Source organism: Hippoglossus stenolepis, chromosome 6 (assembly GCF_022539355.2).
Source record: "Hippoglossus stenolepis isolate QCI-W04-F060 chromosome 6, HSTE1.2, whole genome shotgun sequence".
NCBI classification, from domain to species: domain Eukaryota; kingdom Metazoa; phylum Chordata; class Actinopteri; order Pleuronectiformes; family Pleuronectidae; genus Hippoglossus; species Hippoglossus stenolepis.
In genome coordinates, this window is record NC_061488.1 from 11,392,939 (window position 1) to 11,412,122 (window position 19,184).

Here is a 19,184-nt window from a genome sequence, read left to right on the forward strand (position 1 = left end):
GAATCCAAGATCAGAGACAAAGACTCACACAGAGCAGCAGGCATGTGACAAGAAATTGTGTTATAGGCAGTCAAGACATTTTTTGTAACTAAGAACAGTTCTGACACAAATACATTTTCAAAACTTGAAGACAGCTTATGTATGTGTACACTGATAAAAACAAATCCATATTGACCCAGTTTGACAAAAAGACTATTTATACTTTATTGTCCCTTCATAATTCCTCAAAACTACCAAAAATACTGTAATACTATTACTTATACTTAATAATTAAATATTAAATAATTGCTTGTTTTTATGTTGTTGTTTTTCTTGTGTTTGGTGAGCGGAAGACAAATTTCCACCTTGGTGGACAATAAAGATAAATTCTTATTTATTCAAAAAAGAAAAAAAGATGTAAACGTAAAATGTCTTCAGACCGACTTTACTGTTATTCTGTACTGTTTACTGAATCAAAGAATGACATCATATCATAGAACCGACTCCCACAAATGTCCCAAAGAATCAGCTGCTGTCATATAATTCATGTAGTGTGATGGTTGTAGCGGGACTCATTCATCAACTGATTTCCATTTTTGATATTTCTTCTTTATTTCTCACACAGCATCCAGCCCAGGGGCATCAGTTGTTCATTGGCTTAATGCAGTAGGCTAAAAATAAGTTTTTATTCACATGCAGCAGTAGCTTGTCAGATTACAGAACAGAGACAGGACAGAATACTTATGGCTAAAGTAGTTCCACGTAGGTCTGCCAATGTAGACAGGCTAACCCCTTATAGTAACCCTGAAGCAGATAAAGCATAACAGAAAAAAGTAACTGTGCAAAACAATGCATGAACACTACTATTGTTTGTAGCACTATGTGAACACACTGCCTTCGTTGTGTCAAAGCAAAGCGGATGTGTGTTTTCTCTATCGGGGGAAGTAAACCCCACAACCTCGAGGAATACTTTATTAAAGTATCACACAGACAGCACAATAATTAGTAAAGGCACAGAATAGACTCCTTACACAGGCATGCTGGTGGTTCACTTATTGAAGGTGAACAAGAAGAATGATTATGGGGAACTTCAAACTGTACATATTGGTCTTTTAATCAATAAACCGACATGATATATACAAAAAAAATGCTGTTTAGCCGATGAAGTGAAAGTTTCAACTTTTTGTGCAATTGCTTTTATGTCTGAATGTGGTGGAAAATGGCCCCAATTGTGTGACTGGTTGTATATTAATACAGTATCTTTTAATCACAGAGTTGAGGACCAAGTAGCTTCAGACCAACAGGGAGCACACATTAGTCATAGCACCTTTTTCATATATAAAAAATATCTATAAAGCATTGCGTCTGTATTCTTTGCTTGTGATCTTAATAAAAATGTTAATGAAATAAAAAAAGGCCTCTATCGCAATGAGCACTATTGTGTAAAAAGAAATGGAATGAAATGCTTCACAAGTTTTCAGTTCTCATTTTTCATAAATTTCGACCGTCCTCTGTTTTCCTCCTTTTCAAATCCTAAAACTCTAAAACCTTAAATTCAATTAAACTCAGATGAAGCACTGCAGGTGCTTTGCTTTCCACTCCCTCCAAGCTGTGTTATCGTATTTCTGACGTCTTCTTCTATTTCACCAGTTTATTGCCCATTTTCTCCAACTCTCAACCTCCCTCCAAAAAACACTAATAGTAATAAAAATCTGCAATATTAACTCCCTTTCCTCCCTCTCGCTCTCTTTCTTTCCCTCAAGTTATTTTTTCATCATTTAAATTATCTGCTGCTCCTCCTCCCACTCTCTGTCTCCACCGCTCCCTGTCTTTACTTTTTGTAGTTGCCGAACTGAATAGCCAGCCGGTCGCTGACGCAGCGGAACGTGGCAGGCTGCACCTCCCAGTAATTGACGGGGTTAGAAAACAAGCTGATGCCATTATAGAACGTCCTCTTCATCCCGAATCCTCGAGGGCAGAAGTCGTTCACGCCCACCTGGTTGATGTTGTTGGAATGCAGGTACACCACCTAGAACACAGGGGTCACAAATAGAGGTTGAGCAGATCATCGTGTTAAATGTTCCCTCTCCTGGATGATGAAGTGCACGTTAGACTCACCTGCAGGTATTTCATGTCCGGGAGGCCTCTGGGAACACCGGTGAGGCGGTTGTTGTCCAGATGCAGCTCTCTCAGCCTGGGCAGGTAGGACAGACTGCCGTTCTCTACGTTACGGATGTGGTTGAAACCGAGGCCCAGCCTGGAAAAAGGGGGGACAATGTGCAATAGTCAGAAAACAGGGTCCTGCATGGTACATTACCTCAACTCTTAAACCGCTGAGCTTAACTGATTATTATCACTGCAAGTTGCTGATTATAAAACAGGTAAGAATTAACGCCACAGCAGCCTTTTTTATGAAAAGTATTTTTGGCATAATAGCCCGACCTTTTATATGAATTGAAGAATGTTCTGTTGACTTCTAACTGATGTAGTTATTGGCATGCGTTAAGCTCAGTGTGTCTAGGAAGCAGCTGCCCCAAGTAAGCAGCTATATAAAAAAAACTAACTACAAAAAGCTGTACAATGAAAATAGCTTTTTAAAAGGTGCACTTTTATACAATAAATGTGTTTAATAAAAGTTTGTTGCACTGCATATTCTTCCTGTCTCACACTGAAATATATGGAGACTAAATAGCATCTGCATACATGACTCAAAGAAGTCCTATGTTTTACACACAACAAAACTAAATAACTGCTATCAGTTTCTAAACAAATAAATAATACTATAATATTATTGTAAAACCATACATATTTTCAGCGTACTATACTTAAGTAAAATGTGTTGCATCTCTAATTCGTAAACAACCCAGATCTGTTTCACAACTGTCTCCAGGGACGGGGTCAGTTGCAGCATCTGATGTTTTCCATTCAAATAAATATTGTGAATGCTCTGTAATCATCAGACAGATGTAAGTTAATATATCTGTCTTGTTTTTAAGTAGCTGTGGAAAATGCAATTTCCCACTCAACCCTTTAGAATGAAATGAATTCTGGCTGGATTCTGTTTAGCTGCTTCAGTTTCTCCATCCTGATATTGTGCCAGTATCACCTTCCCCCTGCCGTACTGGGACACTTGAACGGAACAGACTCACCATTGTCTGTGCGTCTCTCACAAAGGTCAAAATGTCTGCTGTGAAATAAAGGTCTATAGAGAGTGGAGGTATCATCTTCAGATTCCTGTTCTTCATTCTACATTAGAAGCTTTTGTAGAGGCTGCTATTATAACTCGAGAGGGAAAAACACACACACACAAGTACACACAGTAAACTCTCAGTGTTATTCTGCTACTATAGTGTGTCAATGTAGGTCATTGTATTACCCTAAGGGCCACTGCTGACCTGTAATGTGCGTTTCCTTTTAACTACAGGATGATTCTTTACAGATATGCAGGCGAAGCCCTCAGGGTGAAAGAAATATAGGTTATGGTTAGAGATGAATCTGAAGTGTGGCTGGTACCTGTACAGGTTTTTGTAGCGGCTCAGGTCCTCCAGTTCTATAGCCTGGATCTGGTTGTGGTCAAGATGAAGCTCATTGAGACTCTCTGGCAGATCTGAAAGACAGACACCACATCTGTAAGACTCCACATCAGGGCGAGATCTAGAATTGATGCCTCTCTACATTATATGTTGTTATATAAAGCAGTCAAACAAGAAATTGTAGTTTTATGGAGGGTTTGGTGGTTGACTATCTCTTGGTCAGGGGCAGTGATTTCCTGGAGTTTTGTTGTTACAGTACAGTCGCCAGACAACCAGTCGCCAGACAACCAGCTACCAGTTTATTCTCTATAAACTGATAATGAAGTAGTTTTGGTGGTTCAGGTGGAAAGATTTGTATTAATCTGTAGACAGAGCCTGAATAACTGTTCTCCTGTGATATAATAACGAACTGCTTCATTATTACTGTAAGAGATTAATCTTCTCATTAAAGTCTTGTCAAGTGTCAAAGAAAACCCAAACAGGTGTGATCCCCTGTTGTAGAAAATGTTAGCATTTTAGCCACAGCGAGGAGAAGTTATACCTTTTGGCACCCCGGTCAGTTTGGCCTCTGAAATACGCAGATAATTGAGTTTCAGTCCCTTGAAGGCTCCAGGCTCGAAACCGCTGTTCTGGAGAGGGTTTGCTCCCATCTCTGCAAAATAAAGAGGAATGTTTGTGGGACATGAAAAAATACAGTCCTCTCTAATCTTCATAGACAAATGCCAACCAGCGCTATAAAGTGGAAGCATGGCACAGAATGTAGCCATGGTTTGGTAAAGCCATCGGCGTTTCCGACCTATGCAGTTCATGTTGACCAGCCCTGTGAAGGCTCCAGCTTCCACCTTCTTGATGCGGTTCTCGTGGATCCTTATCTCGACCAGAGAGGCGGGCAAGTTCTTGGGGACGGTGGTCAGCAGGTTTTTGGAGAAGTACAGCTTCTGCATGTGCTTCAGAGGGACAAATGTCCTGGGGTGGACTTTGGAAATAAGGTTATTCCTCAGAGACAGACCCTGAAAAGAGAAATGGAGAGTCCAAATTCAATACCTGATCTTTGTGAAAAGATCAGTAGCATCCTAACAGTCAGAAAACTAGAAAGAAAAACCATGCACAAAATGCACAAGCACTTTCTCTTGCGTCATCTGTCTCAATGTGTTTGAGGGAATTAAAACAGATCCAGCAGCAGTTAATTTACAGTCCATCAACTAGAGGACTGTCTCTCCACCTGAGCATGGCTGAAAGCTGGAGACAGATGTAGTCTGAGGTAAACAGAGCTTAATAGAGATGTTATTGTATAATGTCATGTCGGGAGTTTCCTCGACTGCCAGGCTTAATATTGCTCTTGGTCAGCACTGTTGAATGTGGGTCAGAAGTGAGCGGAGCTTTTCTGCTGAGAGAGCTCGAACACTCCCATTTGGCCTCGGCCTCAGACTTTAATACAATTAAAGCTCTCAGAGCAAAAGGTGGTGGAGGGATGGAGAAAAAACAAGAAAGGATATGAACCTCTAAATCCCTGAGGAAGCTGAAGGTCGTAATCATATTTCACACTGCTGAAGCCAATACAAGCTGAGCTGAATCAGTTGCACATCCTCGGGAGGTGCTGAGCCGACGCTGAGAGCGACATTTTGAATGTGTGTGTGTGTGTGTGTGTGTCTGTCTCTTACATATAAGTGAGTGAGGCCTTTGAAGTCATTCTCCGTTAGCTCGGTGATGCGGTTGTTCTGCAGGTCCAGGAACTTGGTGTCCGAAGGAATATTCTTGGGCACCTCGGTCAGACCTGCAGACCAATAAAAACAAAGAGGAGAATCAAATGCTCCATTAAATGCTTCCATGGGCAACTGTAAACCAACATCAGACTCGCAGGATATCTTAGTCAGACGTAGACTTTGGAAAATAAATAGTCACCGTGTGTTTGAAAACCTCCATCAGGCCCAGAAATTAAACCGGTGACTCTCCCACACCATCGCAAATGAGCAGTTTGGGGTTTGTAGCCTATTATTTTAATGAGAGGCGGACGTACACACAACCATGGAGGTCACACACACACAGACGGCAAAGTAAGACATTACTAACATTACTGGTCTGTCGCTGACAAAGACATTCGCACACACACACACACACTCACACGCACAGAATTCCCCTCGCACCAGATGGGGACTCCAGATGTTTTCTGTCTGGTTCCCATTTGACAGATGTCACAAAAGATGTGACTTAAATACCTTCAGCAAAATCACACATCAAATAAAAGTGAGACAGGGGGCAATCCAGACACATGCTAACACATACAAATACAAGCTGTGTGTGTGTTAATGTGTGAGTAGTGAGGATGCAAGAGCATAAGTGTCCTAATTTGGGTGTCCTAGTGAAATTCGTGGGGACAAGTGAAAAGTGACAAGTGCACGAGCATCAATGCCAAACGATGTCATGGTCAGGGCTACTTAAATTTAAACAGGCTAAGACTGGGTTGCAACAGATGGACCAGAGCTGGGAAATACACCTGCGTTCTTCCATTCAGGGATCTCTGGAAAAATGACTCAGCACACGCACAAACACAGCAACCAGTGATCATTAACAGGACCACATCGCAGAGGCCACGTGGACAAGTGTGTCAGATGTGGTCGGTGGCACAGACAAGCCAGGGTGGGCAAATCGTCCAACAGGGCCGACCTCATCTGGACGGCGGCCTGTGATGCAACCAGGTCCAGCAGAGAGAGAGAGCGCCAGCTGTCCCACTGGGATCCAGTCTGCCACCAACCACATCTGACCCACATGACTCTACCCAGAGCTGTCCATAGCTGGAGTTATGTTTAGATATATGGCTTTGGCTGCACTGTGCCACACCCTCCACGTCACCACACCGGATCAAAACCCGCAGCAGCTCCCTTTGACGTTCGGCTCAAGCCGTGCCCACGCCGTGCTGAGAGATAGATCTGGTGCAGTGGCTGGAGAAGGTTTTGGGGTTTTCGATGTTGCCTTATCCAAGAAATAAAATAAAATTGATTAGCTGTTGGTGAAAGATCAAGTGTCAACCCTGTAAACCAGACTCTGCGTCTATGATTTACTTGTTCCTTGAAGTTATTTCAGCTGCTGAGAGAGGATTATGACTCAGAAGGTGCAAAATGTTGATTTGTGTGGCTGGAAATATGAACCTTCCAGTCAACACCTGCAGCGTTCGACATGCTACCTGCCTGCAGCAAAACCTTTGAATTTGAATCCCCTCCATCAAACCCCATAAACAAACCTGAAAAAAAAAGAATTAAGTGCATCCCTCAACTTTATGCAAACCCTCAAACCAAAGAGCTTTCAGCCATATCTGCCGCAGATCTCAAAGCTTTTACCACAAACTGCCAAAACTAGCACCCTCCTAAACCCCAGCACCCCTCAACACAAATACCCGACATCATGCTGGGATGCACGCTGAGAGGAGACAGACGCCATTGTCAAAATACAGCTGTTCCAAATAAGCACTTGACATCTCGGAAATTATACGCTTCCACATTTACCAGCTGCAGAAGGACCAGGGACAGTAAATATATAGAGCTCGTATGATGATTCGACAAAACCATTATGTCTAAACACAGACTTATGAGTTACAATGTGAGGAATCTTTATATCAATAACTAAGACTGGTTCAAGTTTCCTTGGCTCTGTAAGAATAGACATACGAGAATCCTGCACTTATAATATATATATATAGTCATGACTTTTTATATGGAAACACAACTAAAATTAAGTCCCAGACAGACTGTAAACGCATCACGAAAATTATATTTTGAATATATGTTATGTTTTATTGATTTCTTAGGTACGAGCAGAGTAGTTTTTAATCATAATGGTAAATATGGGTGATTCCTCATATCATCTGATGACAAAACAACTTTATATTTATCATGTATTTCGTTTTAACCGTATTCTCTTTCTCCAAATCCATTTAGACAAACTCAGTCTTCCTTCCACCCTCCTCTGCTGTTTTGGGTTTCCATTAAACATCCTGTCCGTGTCCCAAAAACAACATGAACCAGCTCCTTAGAGACAGCAAGGATATTATAAACTTTTCATCTCCTCCCATCAAAGTGTCCCTTATTTTCGGATGCTGAGTCTTTTTTTCTGCCTTTCTTTAACTCCCTCCTTCTCACTCTTGATCTCTTTTCCGCCTTATTTTCTCCTCCTCTTCACCGGTTCTCCCTTTCTCTCCCACCCAGTATCTACACACAACGTCTGGAACACAAAATCCCTCAAAGAGATGCTTTCCCTTGTGAAAATACACCAGCATTGTCCCCAGGGAGAAATTCCTCCCTTAGATAATACCCCAAAGAGGACCAGAGGGCGGGGGTTATTCTCTGGAGCTGTGAAAGTCATACAAAGTCATGCTCACTCACCCACTGTCATTCAACTCATTTGTCTTCCTTGCTGAACTTTCTGTCACACTCACACGCTGAGAAATGATGACAAAGCATAACAAACATGCATCTTTGCTGTTTCTGTCACACACACACACACACACACACACACACACACACACACACACACACACACACACACACACACACACACACACACACACACACACACACACACACACACACACACACTCACTGACCGAGGTCAGAGCACTGGACGACCCGGAGGTGACATTGGCAGCCGAAGGGGCACATGTGTATGTCCGGGGGGAGGACCTCCTCCACAGCTGAACCTTCTTCCTCATCCCTCATCATCGCCATCAGCCCGCCACTGTCCATACTGTCCATTGCAAAATCCCAGAAGCCTTTCTGCTCGAAGGGCAAGGCCGAGGAGGCGGGGAGCAGCCGGGCCACGCATAGCAACAGCAGGAGGGAGCAATGTGGCAACATGTTTGACTTACACACCTGAGAAAACAGAAGGAGAAGGGAGAGCAGCATTAGTTTTACTGAACATCCACGTAATATTTTTTAAATGAGAGAAAAAACAAGTTTAATTGTGTGAGTGATGTTGTGTTTTGCTAATGGCATATACCCAAATAGCTAAGTGTCCAAAATCACTAAAAGCTGAGAGAGACACAACAACCCTGGGGCAGGTTGTATTATATCATCATAGAAATACTAGTCGTGATTTTCAGGACAAATAATCACGTTGCCATGGGTCGTCTCTTTCGTGCACGCACTGGATTTGTTTGTGTGTGTGTGTGTGTGTGTGTGTGTGTGTGTGTGTGTGTGTGTGTGTGTGTGTGTGTGTGTGTGTGTGTGTGTGTGTGTGTGTGTGTGTGTGTGTGTGTGTGTGTGTGTGTGTGTGTGTGTGTGTGTGTGTGTCTGTTCAGTTCAACTGGCAACATTAACATTAACACAGCAACATTCTCCTGACAGGTTCATCCAACCACAGGCCACAGATAGCAGTCGGTGCTAAATGGACATTGAAATATTATGAAACGGTCTGCTTATCCTTAATTACAAAGCGCCAGTGTTTACACCACACCTAACAGCCTTGCCGAACAGGAGCTGCAGTCTGGTGAGGAGAGGAGCTCTCACTTCCTTCATGGCAGACTTGCCTGGAATCGACTCTGGGAACGAAAGTCACTTAAAACCACACCAACGAAATGTCACTGTCTGCTTCCTGTGCAGCGCGTCCATTCCCAGGAGCGCGAGTCTCTTCTCACTGACCAATCGGGTGGTGTCGAAGACATCACCTCAGTGCTGGAAAAGTTTATTCCTGCCACCCAACAGCCAAACAAAGGCACCATTCATTTAGAGGAGTGTGCAAGTGTGTATGCATGTCATGAAACCAAAATTCCATTATGTCATAGCCCTACACACACTCACTGCTAATTGAGGTCACCAGACATGTAAGCATGTGTCTGTCTGTGTTGGTTTGATTGCTTTATCCTGCCTGCACTGGCCTAACTAACACCACAGTGTAGCCACTCGACCTCAAACTCCAATAGAAATACTCATTATTACCAGGCTGATAGATCCCTACAGCAGGAAACTGTGACCCTTGACCTGAAGCTAATCCTATAAAATAAAACCCAGTCCTGTACTGGACCCTGGGGTAACATAAAAATCACATAATCTGTAACTTTGGTGTTTTAATTCCTTCTCGTATCTCAAATTTGGTAATACTACAGAGGGGTCAGAAGTCCTGATGTCATTGGGTCGTGTAGTTTAGTGTTCTGATCGGATTTTCGTCTAAAGCAAGAGGAAAGCAGATTTCGGCTTTCAGCGTCATCAGAACCAAGAGATTAATGGACATAAACTAAAGAGTGAAGTTCAGAGAGAGACTGACAACAAGAGAACAAGAAAAGAAAAGGAAGAAGGCCATTTTATCTTTTTGTGTGTTGTTGCTAAATCGTCTTAATCCTCTTCTTCAACCACATGTGACACCGTTCAAACATTTGCTTGATCTTTGCCCCGGCTATTTCACTTAACGTCCCGGGATATTTCTCTTAGCACTGGGTGTTCACAAGACTTTGAGTGGCCCTACAAAGGAGACCGCAATAATAAAAGCTCACGAGTGGCTTCAGGGGCTTTTTCAGTGTTGGAGGAAATTCTTCTCATTCCAGGTTTCATCAGAAAAAAGTTCTCAAAACCGATACTGATCCTTTAAATTACAAACGTAAAGCTGCAATAAAAACACTTCAAATCCAAGAATGTGGTCATAGTGATACATCACATCACAGCGTGTGGGTGATGGATTAACAACACATGCTTATCAGTTCAGCTTCAGCACTTTCTGTCCACATTCTTGAACTCGCACATAAACACGTTTCAGCCTATAAACCCTGAATTAAATATAGGACATCCAGCGCATGAGAACATTCATCTATTTTCGTTCTCTGGGCATTGCACTTGACAGTTACTTATGCAATCCCCTCCTGCTGTGAATCATTTTCACTTTCTGAAAAGAAATGAAAAATATTATTTAGGGGCATTAAAACATGTAAAACAAAGACCTTGTGCACATTGTGGACCTGGACAGGAAGCATGAATAACTGGCCCCTGCAGTCTGCTCCCTGCAATAAAAATAGCTGCCAAATTATACCATTTTGCAGAAAATAAAAAAAACCACTGGCCTTGGCTAGGCCAGAAGAATGCAGCCTAAACGGACACAGCCAGGGCAACACAAAGTCAGCATCACACAATGACAAAACACACAAAAGCACACAAAGTCACACAAAAGAGCTGGAGCATTCGCAGAGGACACCGCCAGACGTATTTAAACACCTACAATTTCTGCATCTTGTGCCGTGCAGCATTATGGGAGGTACAACAAGTATATATTGTAAATCTAACAGTGTGACACCCATGCTTTAATCTGCGGGGGCGTTTTTCACTGGTCAAACCAATGATTTGTCTGCCATTTGTAGAGATGCGGGAGCGGATGGCGATGTGCACATAAAACAAAAAGGGAGACAGCAAAAACAAAAAAAGACTATCATCATCCTGGATTGACGTGTAACTCTACTGTAAACACAACATGACAATAAGACTAAACTACATCCCACAATCAGGCTGCCTCGCCGGCTGTAATAACCATTTTATCTGGTGTGTATGAATTCCTTTCCACTTCCTCAACTGTGAGCCATCAAACATCCGTTCTGAGACGAAAACAGACCAAAGGCCAAGACTGGTGTGCGTGTTCGTGTGTGTGTGAGAGCGAGAGAGAGAGAGAGAGAGAGAGAGAGAGAGAGAGAGAGAGGGAAAGACAGACAGACAGACAGACAGACAGACAGACAGACAGACAGACAGACAGACAGACAGACAGACAATTGTGCCGGTGGCGAAAGATTAAGCTGCTTAAGATACAGGACAGTGTCAACAACTGCATCCCAGGTACAAAGAAGCAGGACTGTCTGCGGTGATATGGCTGCTGCTATATAACTACAGGTATGTTGATATCCCCATAAACAAACATGCCTTTTTTGGTCCGGCCTGTTTTTCAGGGCTTAAGTTAAAGAAGAGTCTGGTGTTACTTCTCAGCATCGGTGTCTGACCTCACTAAAGCTCCTGAATGGGAACAAATCCCTGCAACCAGGCTGGAACAACTCATGTGAAGAGTCTGTCTTGAGGAGGGGAGGCTGTTATAGCAGCACAGTAATGTCATGGTATTGAAATTACATGGTCACGTATCACAGTTGGGTGTAACTTTCACGTGTCCACATACTTTTGGTCATATGTTTTTTTTATGGAAATGGAGCAATTTCTTTTCTATACAGCAATGATCTGGAAGGGAATTCCCCTATTTGAGTCAAAGGTGTGTAGGAGTGTGCACCATGCACACACACACACACACACACACACACACACACACACACACACACACACACACACACACACACACACACACACACACACACACACACACACACACACAGGTTTGTGCAGATATCCTTGTTACAACTTTGCAATGACTTCCATTCATTGTGGACAGCCTAATGAAAAACCTTATCCCTAAACTTAACCATAACCAATTCATACTTAACCTTAATAACCACAATTCACATGTTACCCTATCACCATCACCAGGAACTTAGAATTGATGTTTGCCGTATTAGGACCTGGCTTTGGTCCCCATGAGGTCAACTGGTCCTGACTAAGTTATGCTGGAAAAGGTCCTAAAAAGGTAACAAAAATAAGTACACACACACACACAAGACATTACATTGACTTACATTCACATCCTTGAGTCTAACTCTAACCTGAACCTTTACTACCCTTAAAAGATATCTTCACCTAAAAATTAAACAATTTACGTTATGGGCGCTGGCTTTTTGCCCCTGTGACTATGTGATCAGCCTCAGGTCCTCACAACATGAGAAATACCAATCACACACAACTACACACACCTACACAAACATATAATATGACTGTCTGAGCGTCTAAATGTGGTTGAAGCTGTCTAAACAGGCAGCGGAAGGCAGACGCTTCTGCCAGAATAAAAAATTCCAGTGGTTTTACTGTTGGATTTGAAAGGTGAAAATGGGATTAAGAGACAAAGAGAGAGCATCAGAGAGGATATGAGAGAGGATTTAGAAATGTACGTATGGATGTATGGATATTGGTGGATTATAAAAAGCAGCAGTGGTGGTGAGAGCCCAATCTGGCAAACGACTCGCCCTGTACGAGGAGATCGTTTGTTTGAGTTTCCCACACTGGGCGTCTGAGATTAGCTTTACATTTCCTATACGCTCTATCCATCAAGTGCCGGTTATACTTGTCAGCTCTCACTTCCACCGCAATTACTCTGATGTGACTTGAGTACCCACGAGGCGACCTTTGCCCCTGTCAAGCTAAACAAACATGTATATAAGCTATATGTTCTCGGTCTTTCTCCCATGACCACGGGTACGTCCCACCAAGTCACGCATTTCGTTTTTTTATTCTGACTCTGGGCTGAACTTTTTACGACTGTGAAATCATCAAGATTGAATCTGCACACAACCCCATATTATGACTGCTCAGAGCTGCTCTTCCTGTCTGCGTCTCTGAATGTTGAACGCTATGAACTCTCAATGCCGGAGGTGCCAAAACCCCTCACGGTATTGATCAAGGCATCAAACGCTGGCCCTTTCTGTCTACGTATTCAAGTTTGCATCAGCTCCCGAGGGGTTTACTGGAAGTTAAGGTGGAGCAGAGAACGCACCAAAAATGGCAGCCGGAGCCACAGCTCTGGTTTATTGGCAGCCGCCACGTCAACAGTCAGTGTCGATTACAATCGTGCTGTGGCTCAAAACTGAGTTGCTGACTGAGCACATAATGTTTGACAGCATTGTCTTGGGGAGAATAAATCTAATTATGGCTGGAGTCGCTTTGTGGGACATTCATTTGTTTTCAGTTGGAGAGTTTTGTGTTTTTTCTCTCCAACCCAACGTGTTATTTCTGTAGCAGGATCCAGGCTTCAATAAACTCTGACCCCGAAAAAAACAAACAAAAATGTAAAACTCACACAAATGTTTACTTGCGGGAATGGGAGCTGGTCTAGACACACACACACACACACACACACACACACACACACACACACAAATGTGAACACTTCTATGTGTTTTAGCTTGAAAATCTGAAAATCTGACGTTCAACTCCAGAATGAGCTGGTCATTTTCTAACCTCCTTTATTTCCTAACGCCTGGTCTCCTTCACTCCACACATGAGAACACATGCACACACACACACTCATACACACACAAAACCCAAATCCATGTACTCCTCAGACACACAGGCTGTTAGTGCTAGGCGTGTCCGGCAGCAGCGTTCGGGTGGAGTTAACTTCCCCGGCGGCTGTAATTTGGTGACTGCTATCCCTAAAAAAAGGAACTGTTTGGCAGCTTCTCTGTTGCCGCTGAGCTTGGATGTGGTGTCGAGCAGCTCAACGCTGCAGAGCCGAAGACCGACCAGAGAAGGGCAGAGAGCAGAGCAGAGCAAACTGACACGTCAAAATAAAATAAAAAGTGCAAAATCAGTCAACAGCAGGGGCACAGCTGACCTGAGCATCGATGCCTGCGGGCAGATGAGCCTCATGCAAAGTATGTGAAGAATTCCAAAGTTTGTGCCAGTTCTAAGTGGGCTATGAATAGAGACTATAAACAATGGGCAGCTGTTTGAAGAAGCCGAAAAAGGAAAAATCAGCAAATTCTGCTCTAAGAATATGGCAATAGAGCAATTACTTACTAAAGTAAATTAAAAAATTTAAAACGTAAGGGAAAAGTCAACCAAAGACGTAGGATCAAACCTGCACTGATCAGTGGGGGTACACAGAGCAGAAGGAAGGGGAACTGCAAGCTTGAAGTGAGACAGAGAAAGAGAGAATGGAAATAAATGTTGGGTAAGATATGTGGATGGATGTTGAGACAGACGGGTGGATGATGGACAGACAGGCAGCGAGGAGCAGGTGTAAGGTGGTCAACCCACCCCGCTGGCTAATGGGCAGTCAGGCTGGAAGGTCAGGAAACAGACAGATTGAAACCACCATTTTGACTGTCTGACCACGGACTCCACAGTCAGACTGACACTGTTTGCTCTGTCTCTGCATGGTAATAATAACCTTTATTTATTGAGCACTTCTCCAAACCCACGTTACAAAGTGCTCCACATGACGACTTCAAAACAAGCAGGTCATAAAAATCAAAAAGAAAATACATCTAATAAACAAGTTAAACACACTGTTATAACAGGCTAATTAAACATGAGGGAAGTCAGCAGCACAAGACTTAAAGGGGCGTCCAGAAGGGGAAAGTATTTCTATACTGTTTGTATCATATTATGGGACAAATAAAAAGGCGATGAGAAAAAATTATACTAATCTTCCTCTCAGATAAAGTTTCCCAGGCCACAGTTCACTCAACACATTTCAATATGCAGCCTGTGTGTACACAGAGGCCGACTTTGAGGGCAGAGCAGACCTGCTGTGTACCAGAATGGCTTGATTGGCACGTTTCACTATAATTATTCTGCCTAAATCATGAGGGATGCAGAGAAGGACGTAAAACGGCTCCTCTATAAATGCCATGTGTCACATCTATCGAGGCTGCTGGGAGAAGAAAGGGTCGCGCTGAGAGCAAATGCAAAAGTTTGATTTGATTGTTATTTCATCCTCCAATACACAATTCCCCCCTGGGATCAATAAAGTATTTCTGATTCTGAATGGAGACTTTGGAGAGGGGCTGCGCCATCTAGTGTCAGACTGCAGTACTGAAAAATCTGCATCACAAGGGCCATGGACCTGATGGAGCAGGTTGAGTCTGTGAGCCAGATTATATGGATGAGGTTTGATATTATACAGGAGGGAAATTCATGATAAAAAATGTGTACTTTGGTACAAACTATATGTAAATAACATCACAATTTAAACGGAAACACAAAATTTGACAACATATATCTAAGCAAAGTACAAGAAAATGTGGATATAGCCTATATACAAAATTAAAGCAAATCTAAAAAAAATGGTTTGTGGAAACCTTTGTGTTGAATTAGTTTTATTTCACTACAACATTCCAGCAAAATGAGAGTTCACTAACTTTACCACATATATTTTCCACATTGGCCTAAAATTACCTTTAAGAGGAAGATTTTTATAAAGAAGATTTAAATAAATCGTGTATATTATCCCCTACCTTTTGGATTAAAAAAAGGATAAATTAATTCCAAAGTGGTTGAAGAGTGTTTTCTCCCTCAAATTATCCTGGAGATTAAAAAAAGAAGAAATGTTGTCCTATCTTTTCATCACATTTAGGGATGACTGCAGTATTTCCCCTGTGCTCCTCTGACGTCCAGTCGCCACCGTGTGCCACAGAGAAGCGCGTCAGGCAGCTGTGTGTGCGCTTCAGCCCAACCCAAGGAAATGACTGAGAGCCGGGGGGGTCGAGCCCATAAAGTTAACAAGCCTGCCTCCTCTCTCCCCCTTTTTTTTTTGGGTAGAGAGGAAAGAGGAGGAGGTGAGGTGGGAAGAGGAGGGAGCAGCCTGAGTACATCTGTGCTGTTATAGTCCCTAGACTGGTTGTTTTATAATTTAGATATTAACAGTTTTCTGGTGATAATTCCACAAAGACACCATGCACACGTCATAGGAAACTCCACAATATAATAGGAGTGACAAAGTAATGTAACATATTACATTATCTAAAGAAAATATCAAATTAAATCCTCGAAAATTCTGCCTCAAAATGTAATATAACTCTATTGTGACAGTGTGAAAGGAGAGGACATTGTGGTGCACAAGCACAATATTTGTGGCAAGGCTCGATTTCATTATATTATGGGTCTACTTGTTACAGTATATTCATACAATCATTGTAAATATAACCTTTTTCCCCATCACAGTGTTGTTTCCCAGATAATAGAGATCATGCACTTTATTTGATCTTTATGTCTGAGGTCTGTAATTTGCACATTTAACTGCTCTCAATGGCAATTTAGATAAAGACACCATAAAGACATGGTATCATCTGAAACAGTTCAAGCCGACTCCACTGCAGTGGAATACAGTGGCATCGTGAGGGGAAACCAATGTGGCTCCGATAGTGAAATCAGTTTCTATTCCAATTAGAACATGTTTTCTAAAAGATATTTTGCCAGAGAAGTTATGGAGGTGAAAAATATATAGAAACATTTTTTTATAAAGTGTTAATGACGTATATTTCTTATATATATATTCAATTTTCTATCACTGTTGGTCTGTATATAAACAACTCTCGGCTCAAACTTATAGGTAGATGTGATCTGTTAGTATTAAATATAGTTTTTTCTTTCATCTTGTCCAATGTCAATGACATTTGCTGAGTCCTATTTATCTTTTTTTTCCTTCAACCACTCTTTACTTGCATAACTTCACATTTGTCTCTGATTAGTAGACTACTGGGAGAGTGCACGGTGATATTATCAAGCTCCACCAAAAAATCATGAGGCAAATGTATTTCAAGGACTGTGATTATAAAACGTATGATTTTGTGTCTTCGCCTAGTTCTCTATTAAATTTTGTTTTGGCTTAGATCGAGTGTTCCTCCTCACCGACTCTCTGATTTCCTTCTCCGTGTTGCCAGCACACAGAGCAAGGCAATAAGTTTGGCGAGCCACAACCATCTGGGAACTTTTCTGATCCAATGCAGCCTCACAAACAGTCGTCTATTATCCCTGAGCTTTGCAGGAGCAGGACTGTGGTGTGTATAAATCCTCAAAATTGTTCCCCATCAGGTGGATGATGAGACTGACAGTCTGTTTAGTAACATGCATTTCTCTTTGGGTGCAGTGTGCACAGTGGTGGAAGAGGCACGCAGACCAGAGCAGTGCCCTGGGGTGTTGGCCGGGGACACGATTTTGATAAAGGCTTTTGCAGATAACATTCCTCCTTTCTAAGCTTCCCCTCTTCCTCCCATGTTGTAGTTTCAGCCTTCCTCTCTGTTTCTCACCCTTTCATTCTCTCTCTCTCTCTCTCTCTCCCCATCTTACACTCTCTCTGTCGCCCTCTCTGTCGCCCTCTCTGTCGTTCTCTCGCTCCCTCGCTGTGGTTCAGTTGATTATGGAGTTGGTCTGGAGCTCGAGGGCTTGGCATCCAAATTAAACTTTTTGGTCCTAAGAGTGTTTTCAAATTAAGTGTCTCCAGAGATTAGCACACCCACTTGTTAGCTCTTGCGTAGGTGTTGCCTTGTGTGCGTGTGCCTTTGTGCGCAGGAGAAAACCAAGAATAATACTGACCAAACTGTTTTTTGGAGGAGGTTTTATTCTATTTTTATCCATTCCAAATTTAAAGTTTATTTCAAATTGGGTTTTCTTTTTGATATCTTCATTCAAGAGTGTGGTATTTTAGTTTGAGAGCAGGACTAATTGATGTCATCTTCCGATTTTCTATTGGTTTCACTTAAAACCCAGCGCTTGTACTCAAATGTACCCAGCTTGTGCTCAAACTGTGCACTTGCACGCAGATATTTTGCTTGGACAGATTTCCTGCGCTTTCCTTCTCCTTGTGCTTATTCTGCTTCTGTACACGTGTGAAGCGTCTCCGCTTGGATTTTTCCACTGCTCTTTGGTTATTTTCTGCTGCACTTGGATTGGAGGGTGGGGGGGAGTGTATGAACCTGGTTAAAGTAACAGCCCATGCGGGAGTCTCCAATAAGTAAAGCTAACACACACATGCAACAGGGGAGCATCAATTTCATTCTATGGTTGGGGAATTTTGACAGATTTGTTGCACAAAAAAATTCAGAAAGCAGAGATTTCACACATGCACACAAGTAGCATGAGCGTGAGGAGAAGAGCTAAAGCTGCAATGAGAAGAGTTGAAGCTGGAGTGAAGGAAATCTGCCTGAGAAGCAAAAAATGTCTGAGTGCAAGCGCACATTTGAGTACAAGCAGAGCAAATCCAAGCTATTTGAGTGCAAGCGCAGGGTTTGTGGTGAAAGCATTACAAAATCTGAACATGAAATCGATAGATCCCGCTCTCAAACTGAAAGATCACGCTCTTGCATAAAGACTGAAAAAAATAAATAAAAATTACATGCTCATCAATGTTGCTTATCATCAAGATGATGAGCTCATTAGGGTTGACGGCCGAGCGCTTAAAGGCCTCCTGCACACTGGTGTATGCACATTCTAACTGATCCCAAATAGTTGACCCTCAACACTGGAACCCAGTCTCATGTTCTAGCAAAGGAACTGTCCTCACTCGTGTATCCTCACAGTCATCCTCTTCATCCTCGCCTCGTTTTATCTCATCAGGAAAGGAAATCTTTGCCTGTTTTTCTCTCTGTGCGCTCTGGAGCTTTTTATTTTATCAGCCAGCACTTCCCCCCCATCCTCCAATAACAAACACAGGAAGCTGCTGTCGCCGGGTAGAACAGACATGGGAGAAGAGAGGCACTGCACTGCTCTACGGTCCCCTCACAAGCGGACTCTGGCCTCAGCTCGACGGGATGCGAAACATCTGTTCGGTGTGATGGGATGTCGGTTTAACACTTTGGTCATATCACACGCAGGGTGATGGATGGCGCTGAAGTGGCAAGGCTGTCAAATCTGAAAATACAACATGTGACAGGCCGTGGTGGAAGTGTTTTTAAAGATGTAAGATCATTGCCAAAGAATCCATGTGTACAACAGTATGAAAATGGGAACATGCAAAAAAAGAGAGCTGATGCAATTTGATCCTTTTTTGGGCAAAATTTGTGCTCTTCTCATACGTGCAGGAGCTGCAGTATAAATACGAATGTGTAGTTTCTTA

The 19,184-nt window shown here is 42.6% G+C and overlaps 1 protein-coding gene across 1 annotated transcript; it reads right to left on the reverse strand.

Annotated features, from left to right (window-relative positions):
• Positions 1 to 566: 566 nt before the first annotated feature.
• Positions 567 to 15,801, reverse strand: bgnb (biglycan b). The gene is made up of 8 exons (XM_035159301.2): positions 15,589 to 15,801; positions 8,110 to 8,374; positions 5,174 to 5,286; positions 4,309 to 4,522; positions 4,054 to 4,164; positions 3,493 to 3,586; positions 2,098 to 2,236; positions 567 to 2,008 (listed from the first exon to the last, which is right to left on the reverse strand). Exons 2-8 carry the CDS (start codon positions 8,357 to 8,359, stop codon positions 1,811 to 1,813), a joined length of 1,119 nt encoding a protein of 372 aa, XP_035015192.1. The 5' UTR covers positions 8,360 to 8,374; positions 15,589 to 15,801; the 3' UTR covers positions 567 to 1,810.
• Between the last annotated feature and the right edge of the window lie 3,383 nt (positions 15,802 to 19,184).